This window comes from Nanorana parkeri, unplaced genomic scaffold (assembly GCF_000935625.1).
Source record: "Nanorana parkeri isolate BGI_ZX_2015 unplaced genomic scaffold, ASM93562v1 scaffold691, whole genome shotgun sequence".
Lineage (NCBI taxonomy): Eukaryota > Metazoa > Chordata > Amphibia > Anura > Dicroglossidae > Nanorana > Nanorana parkeri.
Window position 1 is genome coordinate 749,430 of NW_017306959.1, and position 19,909 is coordinate 769,338.

At 42.9% G+C, this 19,909-nt stretch overlaps 1 protein-coding gene across 3 annotated transcripts in view; it reads left to right on the forward strand.

Annotated features, from left to right (window-relative positions):
* SNX3 (sorting nexin 3) overlaps positions 1 to 17,005 on the forward strand; it is a 27,292-nt gene extending 10,287 nt beyond the window's left edge. For 2 of the 3 annotated variants that reach the window (XM_018563749.1, XM_018563748.1), the window contains exons 2-4: positions 8,123 to 8,218; positions 15,518 to 15,642; positions 16,637 to 17,005. In XM_018563749.1, the coding sequence (XP_018419251.1) occupies positions 8,123 to 8,218; positions 15,518 to 15,642; positions 16,637 to 16,742 (327 nt within the window). In that variant the 3' untranslated portion in view covers positions 16,743 to 17,005. The remainder of the gene's footprint in view (positions 1 to 8,122; positions 8,219 to 15,517; positions 15,643 to 16,636) is intronic. The other variant, XM_018563750.1, reaches the window with a different exon arrangement.
* Positions 17,006 to 19,909: the final 2,904 nt, after the last annotated feature.

Genomic DNA, 19,909 nt, shown 5'->3' on the forward strand with positions numbered 1-19,909 from the left:
TTGTTTTGTGTGACGGGGAGCCCCCCCCCCCTTCTTGCGTTGCTGGGCCCCTGCTCAGATTAAGGGTCTGGTATGAATTTTTTTTTTTTATATTGACATTTTTCTTCCACTAAAATTGTATTTGATCTTCGTTCAATAAAGCGATAACAGTACGCAGGATTGAATAAGAAAAAAAAAATTAACTTGGACAGCAGCCGTACACGATCCTGTAATACAAAGTCATCAACCAGCTTATAGTAAGGCATCCATGACAGGCAAATCATCTTATGAGAGAGCAAAACGGAAGGTAGTGACACGACAAGATGCCCCCATAACCATGCCGGGTTCCTTATGCAGGCTAAACCTGCTAAAGTAGTGAGAAACCTGGACAGTGGCTCCAAGGAGCAAATAATCCCCATCCTGCGGTTAACAAAATCCTGACCTGTGGGGGGATAATCCTAACAATCGGGAGATACATAGTCAACTAACGAGGAGGGAGAAAGGAAAAGGAAGAAATTAGAAAGAGAATATAATTACATTTTTCATTCTGCTTCACTACCTTGGAAGTAGCGAAGCTGAATGACCGAGCCAAATGAAGAGCTGAATGTTCGGCAATTCACTCTCTGATGTTCGGTCCCTTGGAGAAAAGGGGTAAACAGCGGGGAATGAAGTGCCGAACGTTCACCTCAGCCGATCCAGATGTTACATCAGTTGAGGCGAATGGGTTCTTCTTCCGTTCAGAGGTAAAGTAAGCCGAATGCAGCTAATGTACATCTAAGAATAGCTGTACATGGCTGCAATGAATAGCTAAACATGCTTTAGCTGCCTTCAGTTCGGCTCGGTTACTCATTCGGCTGCCTTTTGCAGCTTAGTGAATAACCCCCTTACTGTACTCGCTCTCTAAAAGTGAAAATGGCAATACACACTGGCACCATGAAAAAAAAAAAGGAAAACATTTAACAATGCCACCTAGTGTAATTTTATAGTCAGTCGTGTCGCCCATTGATGTAAATTCATTGTCTGTTATGACAACCTGCTGCCAAAATGACCCGCCGTACTAATCCTGTTTCCACTGACTCCCCAAGGCTTAGGTGATGCAAACACAGTGCAGGGAATCATGAGTGATTTAATTGACCAAATACAATAAAAACCATATTTGGTCAATGATGTCCAGGGGTTCCTTCCTGTATGTTTGCATTCTAACAGTTGGGGATTTGGATGGCAGACTGGCCAATTATGGCCAGTAGGGATGCACCAATGCCGTTTTTTCAGTTTTGAGTATGAGTACTGATATTTTTTTTTTTTCGGTACTCACCGATACCAGTGCCGAGTGCCCCGTCGCCCAGCTTCCTGATTGTCTGGGAAGCCAGTGTTCTATCAAAAGAACAACGGCTTTACTTGCCGAGGCTGCCTGGCTTCCTAACCAATCATTAAGCCGGGCGGTGGGTCATGAGGTGCCGTCCAGCTTCCTGATTGGCCAGGAAGCCAGGCTGCCTAGCAAGAAGTGAAGCCGTCTTCCTAGCCAATAAGGAAGCCGGGCAGCAAACAGGATCCTTGTGCTGAATAATATTCCAGTGACTTTATCACTCATCACACTGTCGCCACCCACATTTCAACCAAAATGCCTCATCGCAGAACCCAACATGCCTGATGGTGGCGCTGGGTAAAATGATGGAGTCACCGCAGTAAACACTTGCAACACAAGAATGCTGGAGAGTTGCCTGACTTTGTTTGGATGGATTTAAAATTGTGCAAACAGCGTAAACACTTGAGGTTACCAGTGACTAAATATACTGTTAATCCAATGTGCTTTGGTGTCTTATCACTAGTTCAGGCTTTCAGTTCAACGGTAATGTAGGTAATATGAGCAGCGGCCTGGTGTACAGGAAATATTTAACTTCGGTATTAAATTTTGCCTTTGGCATTAAAAAAGTATATGCTTTCACTTGTGATTGATCAATCAAATGAACAATAATATATGTAATCTGAAAACAGAGTTGAAAGTTTTATCTGGTTCTCATGCAATACAAAACCACTCTCTCTAAAATGACAAATCAACATTTGTTTTGCTTTATTCTCTAACCACTTCCAAGCACTGGTTTCCCAATGTATTGCCCTACCACCAGATAGAAGTGAGAAAGAAAAATGCCCCTTTCACACCTGTGAATTGGGTAGATCGCATGAGGCGCGTGAATTTCTCAGTGAGACCCATGCTATCTGCTGCGGGTGGGAGGCACTGTACAGTACAATGACAGCTGCCACTGCCCACCACTTTTTGTGGCATTTCACATGTAATCACACTTACAGCAATTGCCTGCGGATAACCGCGCCTGTGTGCTAATTGTTTGCATCTAGGTGTGATCATCTGCAGCTAATGGCAGCCACCCGCATCAGATCGCATAAGTACCATGGAAGAATTTGTAAGACTCCTGATTGGTCCCACTCATATGTGTAAATAGGGCTCAGGCCTCTTTCACACTAGAAGTGTCAAATCTGCTTTTTTTAAATTTGTTTAGAGCACATTTCTAAACGCATATAAAAATGTATGTAATTGATTTTCAATGGCAGACTTTGCATTTAATTGTTTTCCTGCATCCAGTTTAGCTGCGTTTATAGACAATACAATTCTGTGCATTCAAGATCAAATTAGAAGCTCTAAATGGGGCTTTAAAGTGGAACTTACCCTTATCTTTAAAATGACAACAAATACACCTTTAGAAATGGCAATCTACAAACATATACGAATAGATATATGCAGGTTTTTTATTCTTCGATTGCCTTATTTTCTTTTCTTCCCTTTTCTCACAGTGGCCATTTTTTACTAATGGCAGATGAATCCATCTTTAGATTTACTTCCTGGAACTCTGGCACATGTGACTAGGACATGTGACCATGCACGTCATCTCAAGGGGGGAAAAAATTATTTCCCTGAGATTTTGCAGTTTACAGATGAGATTTCCCCGCAGTGCACTGTGATGTAACCTTCCCAGGATGCATCTCTTAGGCATGGGCTACATCACTAATGCCTAAAAGGGCCAGGAAGTAGAAAGACAGTAACTGTAAGTAAAATAAAAAAACATGTTTAACTAATGAATGTAAGATGATTTCATGTCGGAATGCAGAGCTGATGGGATTTTTAGTGAAAGGTAAAGGTCCACTTTAGGCAGGGGCATCTAAATGCAGGAAAAGGGGTTTGGGAAGCATAAAAGTTGTTTCCCAGATAATGTATCCTACATTTTGAAAAGCTAAACACAGGAATGACAGTGTGAAAGCCTTAACATGGGCAGGAAAATAAAAGTGTGATTTCCCCACTTATTCCCAAGCCTCTGGGTGGATGGTATGACAGGAGAAGGCTCTTCTCTGACTAGAAATGTTTTGTAATCTGGACTGGGCAATATAATTTAACAGTGATTGCTGATAGCCTTCAATACTACTGTTGTGTCACTGGCAAAAGCCGATTCAATTGTTCGTAAATGAAATGGGGAAAAAGCATTTGAAAGATTTTTAACTAGCTTCATTAGCAAACTAAGCCATTACTCGAGCAGTTTTTTATGTCATTTGATCATGAAACTCATTTGTAACCTTTTAAAGTTCAATTAGATTAAATCTTCAATTGTCATAGTTACCATTCCAATTTTCTATTTTATTTACTTTTTTTATGGTAGCCTGATTTGGCATCTTCAAGTGCCAAAACAGTAGTAGAGAAGCCCTCTAACCATCACTGACAAAGGCATAGGGGGCTAATGTAACAACAATCTTAAAACAATCCAGCTCCTATATGACAATCTGGTAACAAAACATTTTTAACTACTTTCCGTCCACCCAGTCTATATAGACGGGCGGATGGCACTCTCTATAGAGCGTTTTTTTTTTTCCTGCTTGCACATGCTCCCTAGCAGGACATGGTGAGAATTTTAATATACAAGCTATAGAGCTTGCATGGGAGTGGGCCACTGGCTATCCCAGGCTACGCTGTTCCCTGTGCGTGCCCGGGACCTGTATGGTGGATCTTGTTGCCTGGATCGGAGGGAGATCAGCACACGTCCACCTACTGAGCTCCCCTCTGATCACTGAATGCAGGAGTGATGTGTATTACATTACATGTAGCTAGAGAGGTAAGTGAGGGCTTGTTTAGAGTTCTTGCTTGTTAAGAATATGTAAATAGTTTACTGTCCGTAATATGGAAACTAGTGTACTTCAGTTGGAAAGGGCTAAGGAAAGATTGTTCTCTCTCCTGTTTGGAGGCTAACCTCGAGAGGTGCGGTTGGAAGAACAAGAGACTAATGGCATGAGTAAAAGGTAGTCTTCTCAGGTTCGGAAGTGTGGCAAGGTTCTGAACATTTTTATTTTGGCAAAATTTGAATATAAGAGACAGGGAAATCCTGGTTTACAAAGATCATTACAATATGGAAACTAAGATAGAGGAAGGTGCAATAGCATAGGCTTTAAAAACAGTAGTCCTAGTGACCCTGTGAGGTGCACTCTAAATTCGGGAAGCAGTGGGTTACACAAAACTCCAATGAATGCAAAAGGTGATCTTTCTGATTTTACACCACTGCAGGGTTTGCAGGATAGCATTAGTAAAGCAGTGGTCGCTTGTCCGGAATTGCTCTTTAAGACATAATCCAATCAGCATTCTGAGACTTGCCTATTTCTGTAGTTTGTACTTCTCTAGTATGAATGAGAAAAAAGTGCAAGTGGGGAAATTCCAGGATTTTAACAGTTTTGTCAAAAAATTCAAAACTGAACTTCCCTTTAGACCTACGCAGGAATTGTGTGTGCTTTTTTTTTTTTCTTTCTGTTTCACACCCATCATTATGTCAAAAGTTCAGAATGAGGAAAATGCATGGTAAGATGAGATGAATTGGCACTTCTACTCCTTGTATTGTATATGTAAACTTGATCTGTTATTTCAGAGATTAACTTTATAGACTTCCGTACCCAGTGTATGAAAATTCTTCTAAACAGTCTTCCCAAACTTGATCTTTACAGGGTCACTAGAAGAGAGCAGCTAATCCTCTTTTGTAAAGTAATTTGAGAGGAGGGACTTTGAAATGCAAAATATCACCTGCAGAAAACACTGAGCTGTAAAGACTTCTGTCTTCTCCACTTTTCTCTAACACCAAACGTGTAGAGTTGAAGTCGGGTAAAAAGCCAACAGAGATGATGTAGGAAAGAGCTGATACCATTCTTCTTACCGGATTTAATATTTTTCCATCTTCATGACCACTGTAATCCTGCCTTGTGGATAAAAACATACATCCCTGTTGACAGAAAGCAAATGCCAGCATGCACTGGAGCTACGTTAGTCTTACAGTAAAAAAAAAAGATACTTGCCTTAGACGCTAAGGTAAGTTAAAACGTAAGGCCCCTTTCACACTATCCGGTCAGGAGAGGATCAGATGTCACCTATGTGACATCAGTGTTGGTCCAGCTTTGTCCAGTTTACTTTCCCTCCATCTTGCGATGCAGGAAAAAAAACTGATGTGACCGGACCCCATGTCGGTCTATGGTAGGGATGCACCAATACTAGTATTGGTGTCGATATCAAGTATTTGGGTGAGTACTCGTACTCGCCCAAATGCTCCGATACCAGAACTTCCGGTCAGAGGAAGGGGAACATGAAGCCAGCTTCCAGTGCGATCAAGAAGCTGGGCGGCGAGTAATGACCTACCTCCCGGCATCCTGATTGGCCGAACAGATGACTCCTTGCTGAACCATCATCCAGCTGGCTTCCCGGCCAATCCGGAAGCTGGGATTGGCCGGGAAGCTGTCTCAACGCCGATTCGCTGGGAAGCCGGTTTCCCGGCCAAGTACAATCAAGTCGGCCAGTCAACATGGAACCAGCTTCACAGGCAATCACATTGCCTGGGAAGCCTGCTCCATGCCCACAGAAGTATCGGTACTCTGTATCGACAAGTACCGAAAGCAAAGCATCAAAAAAACGGTATTGGTGCATCCCTAGTCTATGGTGAATCGGATGTAAACTGACATTTTTCGGTTTACATCAAATTACTCTGGATCCGGCATGATCAGGTCCGGAAAAATGGAATGCTGTTCTGTTTGTTTTTTTGGATCTGGCCAGAGCCGGGGGCAACCGGATGTAAACGAACACACGTCCGTTTAGATCCAGCTGCCTATAGACTTGGATTGGGCATTCAATCGGGTCCCCCTGAAAAACTGACAGGCAGACCTGATCAAACCACCAATCTGAAAGGGGCCTTGTTCTTTCCTTCTGATAGGGTGTATTTGTTTGATGCCAAGATAATGCTAAAAGGCATGAGGCTGACAAGTACTTTAGCCATTCTAAGTTGATTGCAGTACATTGACTTAGAACCCGTGGCTCTCATATTATGAAAGCTACCACTTCTTGTGTGAAAGTATAGCTAGCCATACCTTGCTATATTTTTTTATTCAGCCTGCAGGCTGAATGAAAAAAATATAACCGATTCCTCCATCCAGGCTAAACAACATGGATAGATGAATGTTCCTCTGGGCTATTGTATTCTGAATGCCTGAACAGTGATGGCAGCTGATTGAATGCCAGATCGAAGGGAGCGGACAGGGCCACCTACTGAACAAATTTTATCCGGTTCATCAAGAACTGAATGAAATTCGTACAGTGTATATCCAGCTTAAAGTGACATTAAACCCTCAGAGTTTTTAACATAAAACAGTACTGTAATGTGCCTTACTGTAATCCATGGTAGTTTCCCTTCTCTTTGCTGCTCTTCCTTTTAAATCCTTATCTCTTCTCATGCTGGGGAGAACTTCTGTTTTGCAGCTGACTGCCTTTTCTCTGGAATGTTACATGGTGTCTGTGTGCGCGCTCCCGACCTGAGCCAGGACTACAGGTCCACTTTACATTGGCAATAGCTGCTGCCTGCATGTGCTGTTGTTTTACTCCTTTTCTACATTGATTTAAAAGTATGAGCAATGTGGCCGGTTGAAAGAGTTCACAATCATGTATTGCATTGGTATACTTGGCATTTAAGTTTAACTGCCTCCGGGCCGGCCGTAGTAAGAAAACGGCCGGCCGGGAGCTCTCTACATCTGAGCGTGCGAGCCAGGGATCAGCACCATGCCTGTGTAACGGGATCAGAGGAAGCTCGTTACACGAGCTCCCTCCGGTACCCTTTCCTCTGCAAGAATGCGACAGTGTTGTATATTACATCACTTCCGCATTCTTGTGTCACTCTCCAGCTTCAGAAGCTGCAAAGAAGCTGATGGAGCAGATCTGTGCTTCATCAGCTTCTTTTGGGGGGTCCTAGGTGACATTAGGGGTCTTGGAGACCCCTGATGGCTCCATAAAGAGGACCTGTCGCATATTTTGCTATCACATAGGGGGGTTTTATTAGCCCCCGTATGTGATGGGAATAAAGTTTAGTGAAAAAAAAAATTAAAGTCCCCCTCCCCCCAAAAAAATGTAAGTTACACATAAAAAAGAATGTAAAAAAAAAATGTTTTAAAGTCCCCACCCATACATACACGCATGCAAACATGCGTCGGGGGCGCATACGTGCAAAAAAGACGATTGCGCCCATTAAACCGCACGTTGCATATCGCCACGAACGTCGGAGTGAGAGCAATAAGTCTAGGGCCATCAATCACTGATGACTCTAAACTGATGAGCGGTAAAAGCTTTTATAGTGTCGCCTATGGCCAATTTTGGCTATGGTAGTTTTCTGCGATGTCGCGTGTGCGCGCAATTTTAAAGCTTGACATGTTTGGTGTCTATTTACCCGACCTGACCCCGACTTTTATATTTTACTAAAAAACTGGGTAATAATAAATGTTTCCTAACATAATGTTAAAAAAAACTTTTTTTTTTTCAAAATTTTCAGTAATTTTTCCTAATTATAGTAAATAATAAACCCCGTAGCGGTGATTAAATACCACCAAAAGAAAGCTCTATCTGTCCCCAAAAAATGGTATAAAATTAATTTCAGTACAGCGTCGCATGACGGAATAAACGTCAGTCATATCGCAGAGCTGAATACTAAAAAATGGCCTGGCCAGGAAGGGGGTCTAAACACCTGGTCTTGAAGTGGTTAAAATGTTATAACAATGTTTACATTTTATTGCTTGGAAAAATGTGCCTCAATCTCTCACGTCCTCTTCTTTTTTTCCCCCCTCCCCCCAGACAAACCTCCCAATTTTTAAGTTGAAAGAGTCTAGTGTCCGCAGAAGATACAGTGACTTTGAATGGCTAAGGAGTGAGCTTGAACGTGAAAGCAAGGTAAGTCATTTGATGGAATAGCTTATTTGAAGTTACAATTCCATTAATCCTGATCAGGTGCTTAGGAAGATCTTTTTAATTTATCTCAAATTTCTGCCATTTCTCAAAACATCATGCCGAAATATGAATTTTAATGTGACATCTTCACAACTTGATAGCTCTAGCACAAACATTGCAATTCTACATTCTTACTTTGAGGTACTGCTATTGTGTGAATCAAAATCATCGGTATCTTATTATCCAGCTGGCGGAACATAAGTTGGATGATCCTAGAACAGGGCCTTATGGTTCACAAGATGTTGAATTGTTTTAGTTTGGGGGGGAAAAAATCCTTAATTGTTTTATAGTGTGTACTTATAAAACAAATACAGTATTGGGGATACTGCCTGCACAAACATAGGCTTTAGAGGATTTAAAGTAGAATTAAAGCTTCCTTTTTTTTTTTTGTGCATATATTTACTGCTAGCAAGCAGTAGATATATGCAAACACATAAAAAAAGCTACCAATTAGGTTAAAGGTTACCTGTGTCTCCATCGCTCGCTCGCTCCCATCCGAAGTTCTGAAGACTCTCAGGTGGCCGTGAAGGATCATATTGCGGGCGCATGCGCAGTAGAGATCTTTGGCCGGGTATAAGAGGAGAGACACAGTTTAGGTAAATGCATACAGCGTGCACCTGCACAGAAACCGTGGGACACAGGAGATGCAGCAGTCGGCACTGGATCAGAGACCGGCACCAGCGCTGGAGGGATTGCTGAATACAAGTGGAAAGCAGATGATTGGATCAAGAGGGATCCTTTAGGGTAAGCAGCATTGGGGGAGGGAGGAAAACAAATGTGACTTTAATGTCCCTTTAAGAGTAGAAATGGGGTAATGGAAAAAGTAACATTGTGACAATTTGTGTCTTGCTGAATAGTGGAAGATTATTCACTAAGGCTGGGTTCACACCTAGGCGTATCCAATATGCGTGTTTGTCGCGCGTTTTTACCGCGGGCTACTTGGCTGTATCCCAATGGAAACGCGCAACAAAAACTCCCCAAAGAAGCTCCTGTACTTAGGGCGTTTTGTAGCGCGTTCATACGACCTGTAATACGCCCTGTAATACGCCCAGGTGTGAACCATACCCATAGGAAATAATAGGATTTCGGTGTTTGAGCGTTTTGCAGAGCGTTCGAACGCGCTACAAAACGCCCAGGTGTGAACCAGGCCTAAAGTGAAGTGTGTGACCAGATTATTAGCTTGCCTGAAAAGGTGAATTTTAAGGGTCAAAGATTACTTCCCGGCATGTTACCAAAGAAGCATACAAGGCAAGTGTGGCAAAGTAGTATTAAACTCTCCAAGTTTTTTCTTCAACAATGAATCCGGATCAAACAAATATACTTTGCCCAGTAAAGTATTTCTTTACATTTTTGCTCCAGCACTTAGTCATCATGTTTCCAAGCAGCTGGCTCCAATTCTGTTAGATCTTCCCCAAACGGACTGTTCAGTCTAGAACAATTGTTAATCTAGCTGGAGAAGGCAAGAGGGAGGAGTGGGAAGCAGAGGAATAGGGGAGTGGGTTGCCCTGCTGTCTTTGTGTTTGCAGAGACACACAATGCTTACTGGCACACACAAGGAAGGCTCCATAGGACCCTGCAAGGAAATGGAGTCACTCTAAAACAGGATTTCTCCAATCATCTTCCAGGACAGCAACCTGAGAGATGATTGGATCTTCAGTCTAGAGGAAACACAATCAGACAAGGTTAAAAACCCCTCCCACCCCCCTCGTCCCTCAGTTGAGATTAAAGTAGAATACCTCCACCAGTGCACGAGGGGAACCACAGTTTTTGATTGTGTTTCTTACCGTCTGGGTCAGCGCAATGTTTGTTTCTTTGTCCCGACTGGATGGCCTTGAGGTCAGCAGTCACCCTCTGTAGGGCTCTGCTAGGGTACTGGATTCCTGAGCCTTGCCTTCTTGTGGTACAGAGGTTGTTCCCTTAGAAGAGGTAGCTAAGTCTCTCCCAAACCTAATGGTAGACACTTAGCTTATCTTTCCCCCGTGCTGTTTGCCCTGTTTGGTGCTCTGTGGAGCTTGCCTCGTGGTGGAGGGCAAAGGAGGCGGGACTTCCGGGTTCCAAGCCTCGTTCTGAGTTAGGAAGTGTCACTTCCGGTCCGGCGTGACGTCACTTCCGCCCTTCGCCACGGAGACGCTGGCCAGACAGAGAGGGGAGTTGCCGCACGCCGCCGAGGCTGAAATGGAGGAAGAAGCCAAGCCAGCGATGTCTGCACCCAGGTCCAAGGTAGCGGTGAGTGATGCTTTTCGAGGGACTGGGTGTAGTCTAGGTGGGGGGTGCCCTTATTGCTCCCAGTAGCTGTATTGATACAGTGTTTTGTGCCTCTCTCTTCAGGATGCACTTCTGGGGGACAAGTCTGCAGCCCAATTAGCAGTTCCACCTTCTGCCTCATCTTCTAAAGCATTGAAGAAGCGGTGTGGCAGTTGCAATGTTAAATTACCTCTGAATTACTCCAAGGCCATTTGTGAACAGTGTATACAGAAGGTTATGTTGAGTGAATCTTCATCACTTATGCAGGACTTTATGGCCAGTATGCGTAATGAAATGGTGACTGCTGTGCAATCTTTCAAGAATGTTTTTTCTGAACTGTTGCCAATCACTACCTCCTCGATTGCCTCTGCAGGGCCATCTGGAAGTTCTGCTCTCCCTTGTTCACTTTCTAATTCTGCTTTTACTCGGGTAGAAGAGAAAGAGGAGCATTCTGGTTTAGATACTGACAGTTCCCTAGAAGAGGGAGAGGCTGTAGAAGGGAATATGGAGATTCAACCGCCACGTCACCTTTTTGCTCTAGAGACATGGACGATCTGTTACAGGCTATTTATACTACTGAACAGATTCCTGAACCTCCAAAAGCTTGTTCTGTGCAAGATAGGCTTTACAGGGGGTTGCAGGATTCCGAAGGTAGAGTTTTTCCTTTCCATCAAACACTAAAAGATTTAGTTTTAGGTGAATGGAAGGATCCTGAGAGGAAGCATTTAGCCTTTCGGTCTTGGAAGAGGCGTTTTCCTTTCGGTAAAGAAGAGGAGAAATTTTTTAAATGCCCTAAATTAGACGCTGCATTATCGCAGGTGTCTAAAAAACAGGACCTCTCCTTTGTGGATTCAGGGAATCTGAAAGATCAAATGGATCGCAAAGCAGAGGCCTTGTTGCGAAAAGCATGGGATGCAAATTCCTCTGCTATGACCCCGGCTTTGGCCTCCACCTGTGTGGCTAGGAACTTAGACTTGTGGTTGGAAAGGGTTTCACAGCATGTTTCCCTAGGGGCCCCTGCGGAACAAGTGATAGATTCTCTATCAGTCGTGAGTAAAGCAGTTGCATATCTGGCTGATGCTGCGGCTGAATCTGTTCGAGCATCGGCTAGATCAGCAGCTCTTCTCAATTCAGCTAGGAGAGCTATCTGGCTGAAGTCTTGGGAGGGGGATGTTTCCTCTAAATCCAAGTTGTGTGGGTTGCCCTTTGAGGGGAAGTTGCTCTTTGGTCCAGGTTTTGAAGACGTGTTGACTAGATCCTCGGAAAAGGGGAAGAAATTCCCTGAGAAGAAAAGGCCCTTTCGCAATCGTAGGTTTTTTTCGAGGCCCCCAGGACCAGAAAAAAACAAGGGGGGAGACCTCAGGATCAGAGGAAAAGATGGCCCTTTAGCAAAAATAAGCAAAAAGGAGGTTTGCTCTTTACTCCTCCTGACTCCTCCAACAAGGAGTCAAAATGACGCCACATTGAAAGTGGGAGGGAGACTTTCTCTTTTTCTTCCCCAGTGGGTGGAAATCACACGAAATCAGTACATACTAGATTTAATAAGAGAGGGTGTTCGGTTGGAGTTTCAGGCTCTCCCTCCACAAACTTTTTTCCTTACGCCTCGGCCAAAAGATCGCTTAAAGGCAGTGGCATTATGGGCATGTGTCCAAAATCTTGTTTCCCAGGACGTTGTTGTCCCGGTTCCAGAGGATCAAATATTTCAGGGGTTCTACTCCCATATTTTTCTTGTACCCAAGCCAGGGGGCAAATTCAGATTAATACTGAACTTAAAGAAATTAAACAAGTATCTCCTGTTCAGAAGGTTCCGGATGGAGAACATATACTCGGTCCGGAAGATTTTGCAAAAAGATCTGTTCATGGTGACTTTGGACTTAAAGGATGCGTATCTCCATGTTCCAATTTGGTCAGGACATCAGAAGTTCCTGAGATTTGCCGTGCAGACAGAAAGGGGGTTTCTCCATTTTCAGTTCAGGGCCCTGCCCTTCGGGCTCTCTGCGGCTCCAAGAGTCTTTACGAAGATTCTGTCAGAGGTAGTCTCCTACCTCCACGTGCGCAAGATTTCCCTGATTCCGTATTTAGACGACATCCTCCTGTTCGCCCCTTCAGAGGGGGAACTTTTGCAGAACTTGGTGACAGTCAGGGAGACGCTCGAGGGTCTGGGTTGGCTGATCAATCTGGAGAAATCTTCGCTGATTGCGTCGCGTTACAGGAAATTCCTGGGGTTTCAGATCGATTCAGTAGCCCAAAGGTTTTTTCTCCCAGAAGGGAAGGTGGCCGGTATCATAAACCTAGTTCAGGAATCTATAAGGGCGGATCTCCTGTCCTTGAGACAAGTTATGAGAATCCTGGGGGTCATGACTTCAACAATTCCAGCGGTGACATGGGCTCAGTTGCACTCCAGACACCTTCAGTTTTTTCTTCCTTCACACTGGGATCATCAGAAGGATTCCCTGGAGAATCAAGTCTCCCTACCCGTAGAGTTGCGTCATTCACTGACTTGGTGGTTGAATCCACTGACCTTGTCGAAAGGCAGGGCTTGGGGTCAACTGTCTCCCGTGAAAGTTACTACGGATGCGAGCTCGCAGGGGTGGGGAGCTCATTCTCTGGGGTTACAAGCTCAGGGGTTTTGGGGCCCGGATCTTGTGGATGCATCCTCCAACCTGAGGGAACTATTAGCAGTAAAACAAGCCTTGCTAGCTTTCCAGCACCGGCTGGAGGGGGCGGGAGATTCTAGTTTTCTCGGACAATGCGACGACTGTAGCATATCTAAACCGTCAGGGGGGGGACCAGGTCCCCCAGTCTACTGCAAGAGACGGTTCAGTTCCTTCTATGGGCAGAGGAGCATTTCGTCTCCATTTCCGCAGTCCACATAAAAGGGACATCCAATGTGGTAGCAGATTATTTGAGTCGAGCACCCATTCTTCAAGGAGAATGGGAGCTTCACCCCGAGGTTTTCTCCCAAATAGCCGAAAGGTGGGGAATGCCCTCGGTCGACCTGTTTGCGACGCGGAAAAACAGGAAAGTGCCTCTCTTCTTTTCTCTTTCAAGGGAGAGGGATTCCAGCGGGGTAGATGCTCTGTCACAGGACTGGGAGTTCTCCCTAGGCTATGCGTTTCCTCCTCTTTTTCTTCTCCCTCGAGTGATTCAGAAATTAAGTTGCTCGGATTGCGTGATCATTCTGATCGCTCCATGGTGGCCCAAAAGTATGTGGTTTCCGGAACTTCAGAGAAGAACAGTTCAGCCTCCGTGGATCTTGCCCCTCAGGCCGGACCTTCTGCTTCAGGGGCCGGTTTTGCATCACGATCCAAAATTCTTTCGCTTGACGGCATGGATGTTGAAAGGAGGATCCTAGAACATAAGGGCTGTTCTCAAAAAGTGGTGGATACACTGCTATCCAGTCGGAAGCTAGTGACAAGGAGGATTTACAGCAAGGTGTGGAAAGTGTTTTCCTCATGGTGCGCACAAAAGCAGATCTCTACCCCGTCAGTCCCAGTCATTCTGGACTTCCTTCAGGAGGGTGTGGATAAGAAGTTGGCACTGAGTACTTTGAGGGTGCAAATTTCCGCTCTTTCTGTTTTTTTGGACATTAGATTAGCAGAGGATACGTTGATTAAACGTTTTTTCCTGGCAACAGAACGCATTATGCCTTTGTCAAAGCAATTTTTTCCTCCATCGGACTTGTCCTTGGTGCTGACTATTCTTACTAAGGATCCCTTTGAACCCATTGAAAGCTTGCCCATTAAATGGTTGTCTTTGAAGATGGCTTTTTTGTTAGCTGTGACTTCGGCCCGAATACTGAGGGACGAGGGGGTTGGGAGGGGTTTTTAACCTTGTCTGATTGTGTTTCCTGTAGACTGAAGATCCAATCATCTCTCAGGTTGCTGTCCTGGAAGATTCTTAGAAATACCGTTAGCGGTAAGACTAACCGTAGATATCGTAACCAGTGCTCAGGGGATCAGCAAGAAGCTAAACCTTCAAGGAGCAGCATTCATTGTAAGTGATTGAATTAGCTTTTGGAAACGTTTTGACTTTAATATCACTTAATGAGACTGAGTGAAGAAGAGGAGGTTGTGTGCCTATTGGAGGTTGATCTGTATGGAATACATTGATTAGATCAGTGATGATGCTGAAGAGTTTTGAATTTCTTCTCTGACTAGAGGAGTGAGACTAGAGGTGGCTGAGTCCAGCGGCTGGGAACCACATAGGTTGGAGTGGTGCCAGTCTGATTACAGGTAGACTGTTTAGTTCGAGGCTTGTTGCGGTTTCATGTGGTTAGGTCCATGTGGTATGCTATTGATATCGAAACGGTTTTGAGAAGATCAGTAGGGTTTCTTCATTGGATCACCTGGTGCTGGGCAAGAAATGAACTATAAAAGTGTTGTGCATCTAATTAAAGGGCTCCAAGACCACTCAAGCTCCTAATCCACAGGTTATACATGTCTGTGTATTGGAGTACTGTAAGCAGCAGGACTGCCTGCCTAGCGCTAAATCCTTCTTGGGATTATTTTTTTGTGTGTGTGTGTTCATTTACTGAACAGATTGATTAGATATTATGTTAATGTTAATGCTACTATATTTATTTTTACCATTACATGACTTTTGGAACATTATTAATATTATTTTAATTTGTATACAGGATTTATCTATCGCCAACAGTTTAACGTTTTACAATATAAGGAAGACATTTCGGATACAATAGAATTCAGGGCAAGATGGTTAGGAGGGCAGGTGCTACACACATCATATCTCTGTGTCTTGCTAGTAAAATACAAGTCAAATTAATGACAAAAAAATATTTTATACAACCTATGCCTTGAAGTTTTATTAAAGATTTTTAGTGTGCTAAAATATAACACTGAACTGAAATTCAGGCGGTACACCATTGCTTTTACTTTAACTTCAGTGTTTATCTCTGCATAAAATGATATTGGCTTTAAATATGATCATAGATAGTCGGTAACCTTCTTTTTTTTTTTTCTCTCCTGTTTCATTCAGGTTGTGGTGCCCCCCTTACCTGGAAAGGCTCTTTTTAGACAGCTTCCATTCAGAGGAGATGAAGGCATCTTTGATGACTCTTTCATAGAGGAAAGAAAGCAAGGGCTTGAACAATTTATAAACAAGTGAGTATGATCTTCTGCTTCTTTTCAAGTGCCAGAAAATTATCCTGTACCATATAAACAGATTGCATTGTGAAACCCCTTGTACTGAATGAGTTAAAGACAAGGCCTTCTTATTGTTGACCTTCTGTTTGTAGTGTGTAGTTAATGTATGCAGATTGCCTTTGAAATGGATGGTTACATGGTATGCCATAGCTTTTGCTGGTTTCAACGTATGCCCCTGTCGCTGAAACAATGCAGTTCACAATTCCGGGATAATTATTTGCTTTGATTGCAGATTGTAGTATTCTAGCATAAGGTTTGATTTGCTGAAGTTTATTTGTTAGTAAACTTACCAGTTGTTAGTTTCATGTGTTATATCTTCAAATTTGGCATGATATTTACATTTTTTTAATTGTATATTATTGTAGAAAAGCGTGTTATCTGTGAAATTTCACATTTAAAACAGTGTGTAGTGGTCTGGCATTGAGTCAACCCATATATTAATTCAAAGCTGAACCCAGGACACACAAACATTCATTGAAATATATTCCTCAATCCACATTGTGTGTACCATATGCCTTTGCCAACACATAAATTGCCTTGTAAAAGTAATTGTGCTGTACATAGTCTGTGCAGAGAGCAGAGCTGTGGGATGGGACCAGCAGCTCCGCAGCTCCACCCGCTGAAGACTGCCTGCAGAAAACTAAAAGTGCGGGTACAAGACCAGTCACCCTGCATAAGAAGAGAGCAGCAGTGACCGGTCTTTTACACAGGAAGTTCCTACTCCGAGGTAAACTTTAACACTTCAGAGATCTGGTAGGAGTACACAAAGCACGCCAAGATTCAAGTAAGAATACACACGGCTCTTGTATTTAGACAATTTTTGCTTGTCCTGGAGTTCAGCTTTAAAAAGAAAAATGCTTTTTATGTTGAAATTCTATATTTAATACACTGCTATTGATAATGTGGCTTCAAATGCCAGCTTCATACATATTTTCTTCCGGTTAATTTCCAGAGTTGCAGGACACCCCTTGGCACAGAATGAACGATGCCTCCACATCTTTCTGCAAGATGAAATTATAGATAAGAACTACACACCGTCTAAAATAAGAAACGCTTAGCCAATGGATCAAAATTCCGATTCTTGTGACTGTCCAACATGGGTTTTATTCATTATATCCTCTGCATGTTACAATCTGCTATTCTACATGTAACAAACTAACATTTCTTCTTTTTTAATTTGTTGCTTCTTATTTGAGAATGTAATTTTTGTTTTTATTAAAGCACATGAAATCCGTTCAGTCAAACTCAAGATGCTTTATGACCGCAAGGGCAGACTGGACCCTGCTTTAATCTGCCCTTGATTTGTGTTTTCTGTGCTGTGTCCTGATAGGTCCATGTTGCACACAAGATGTCTTTAGCACTACTATATGGTCCTTTTGAGATACTGAATTGGAACTGTGATCGGAGCCCTGTGTTCTCAATGGCTTACTTATTTTGACATGCGTATAGAAAAGCAGTTCACGGTCCAAGGAATGACAGCAATGTTAACTGAGTTGTATTCAGTTGTTTACAGGTCTTCCAGGAAAAGCACATTTTTGTGGGCAGTGGAACTTCCATAGCCTCTGACTGTGAGAGATGCCAAACTTATTGTAACTAGTCTTGCATTGGCGATCCTTTAAAGTGCTTGCTAGTCATTTTTGCCATTTAAATGACTGATAAAACAGCTTTTACATTTTAGTGCTGAGGACCTGGAGGAAGTTTATACTGAGGATAAAGATTTTGTCTCACTAATTCCTGATTTGATTGTAACAGTCAGTTTAATTGGAATTGTCTGACCCATATGTATGTAGAATCGATTTGGCAGCTAACTGGCGCTAACCTAGAATCTTTTTTCCCTGCATATCCTCATTTGTGTTCCATTACTGTGCTAACCTCTATCACTGTGTTTCAGCTTTTCTTAATGTGTAATGTCTACACATTAATGTCAATGCTTGCAAAAGACTTTATAAATATGGGGAAATTACTTTATACAAGTATAAAACACATTTATATGACTTGTTGAAATTTTTGAAATAAAAGTATGAGACTAAAATCAATCAATCAGTCAGTCTTTTATTTGTTCAGAACCAGATATAAAAAAAATGTTGTGCATCAGTCACTTAACAGGTTTGATTACATTTTTACAAACATGACCGGTACTTAAAATGACTCATTCAGAGGGGATCAACATACTGTATGTACAAAAGCACTAACCTATAAATCTGCATTATACATAGTCATGGCCAAAAATATTGGCTCCCCTGCATTTCTGTCAGATAATGCACCACTTTGCACAGAAAATAGTTGCAATTACAAATGTTTAGGCATTCTCATGGTAATTTCTTTTGTCTGTATTGGTATGACACAAACAAGTGGAGAAAAAAAAGCCAAATCTGACACATTCCACGCAAAACTCCAAAAATGGACTGAACACAATTATTGGCACCACTCTCCTTTCGCCAACTGCTCCAGGTCTCTTAGATGGGAAGGGTTCCTTTTCCTCATTGCTGGCCAGTCCAGTACTCTCCAGCGCTTTGCCTGAAACCATTTCTGGGTGCATTCTGACATGTGCTTTGGGTCATTGTCCTACTGTAAGACCCATGACCTCTGACGGAGAACCAACTTTCTGATACTGTGCCCTACATCGCACCCCAGAATTCTTTGGTAGTCTTCAGATTTTATAATGCCATGCACACAGTCAAGACATTCAGTGCCTAAAGCAGCAAAGCAACCCCAAAACATCAGCGAACCTCCACCATGTTTGACTGTAGGGAATGTCATTTTTTTTCTTTTAAAGACCATTTCTTTTTCTGAAAAGAGTAGAATGATGGGCTTTACCAAAAATCTGTCATTTTGTTTCGTCTGTGCACAGCACATTCTCCCAAAAGGATTTCGTCTTCCTCGTGTAAGTTTTGGCAAACTCCAATCTGGCTTTTTATGTTTGTGTCAGCAGTGGGGTCCTCCTGGGTCTCTTACCATAGCGTCCCTTTTCATTCAGATGGCGACGTGTAGTGCGAACATCACAAACTTGGAATGCAATTATTTCTTGAAATTTGGAGAAAGTGCCAATAATTTTGTCCAGTCCATTTTTGCAGTTTCGTGTGGAATGTGTCAGATTTGGCTTTTTCTTTTTTTCCTCCACTTTTTTTGTGTCATACCAATACAAACAAAATAAATATGAAAATGCCTAAACATTTGTCATTGCAACAATTTTCTGCACAAAGTGGTGCATTATCTTACAAATGCAGGGGTGCCATTATTTTTCGCAGTGACTACCTGTCAGTCAGCCCATTTCCTACAAATTCACATTGTAGCAGAACTCCCAGTGCCGATTCGATTTGACTTCTCAGGCTGGTAAACGAGTATGTAAAAAGCTGTGAACCTGCCAACGGACAGTTGTGTATGAACGTGTTTGTCACCGGTTAATGCTTTTGTAAATTTGCTGACCCCCTGAGAGGGTCACTTAAAAGCGAATGTTACTCTTTTAAAAGAGAAAAAAAGTGGGAGGGTTTTTCTTTCTTATCTCTGCAAAGAAAAGCTTCATACTTGTGTGTCCTGCAACCTGCCTCTGCTGCAGAGCTAAGTTTGATGAAGAATCCAACACCCTTCCGGTGATGTAGGATGTTTGGTACCCAGATGTCCACTGTGGTTCCTTTCGCTGGCTCCTGGATCACTACTGTGTCCTGTAGTGACTTCGGGATTTGGGTGATGAAACCAGAGCGTCAAGGGGGGGTGACCAGGTATCAACGCTCCCAGAAGTATCAGAAACCGAAGATGCTTTATTTAGCAAGCTTAGCTCTGCAGCTATTAATTTCCTTGGTATGTTTTAAAATGGGTTACGATGTCCTTTTTACTTTACCAGCAAGTGGTTACGCTGAGAACTGTTTTCTCCTCACAGGAAACATTGAAGGTGACACTCATATGTGTCAGTTGTAGCACTTCTCGCCTAAATGACTTCTATTGAAAGTACCCGCTCTGTTCGGACTGACGAACTCCAGTCTCTGCCTTTTTGTTCACCATGGGTACAGACTAAATAAACTAACCAACTTGATGTGGGGGAGGTGCACATTTGGTGCAATTGACGGCTAAACAGAATATCTAATTTGTCGTGATGTAAAGCAGCTCAAGAGAGAGATTTTAAGACCTCTTGCCATCCTGGTTCTGATACTTATCTTTCCCAGGGAGTCTGTTTCATTCGAGTCTTACAGCTGATCCTGTAGCTAATTGTATTTCAATATAGTTATCA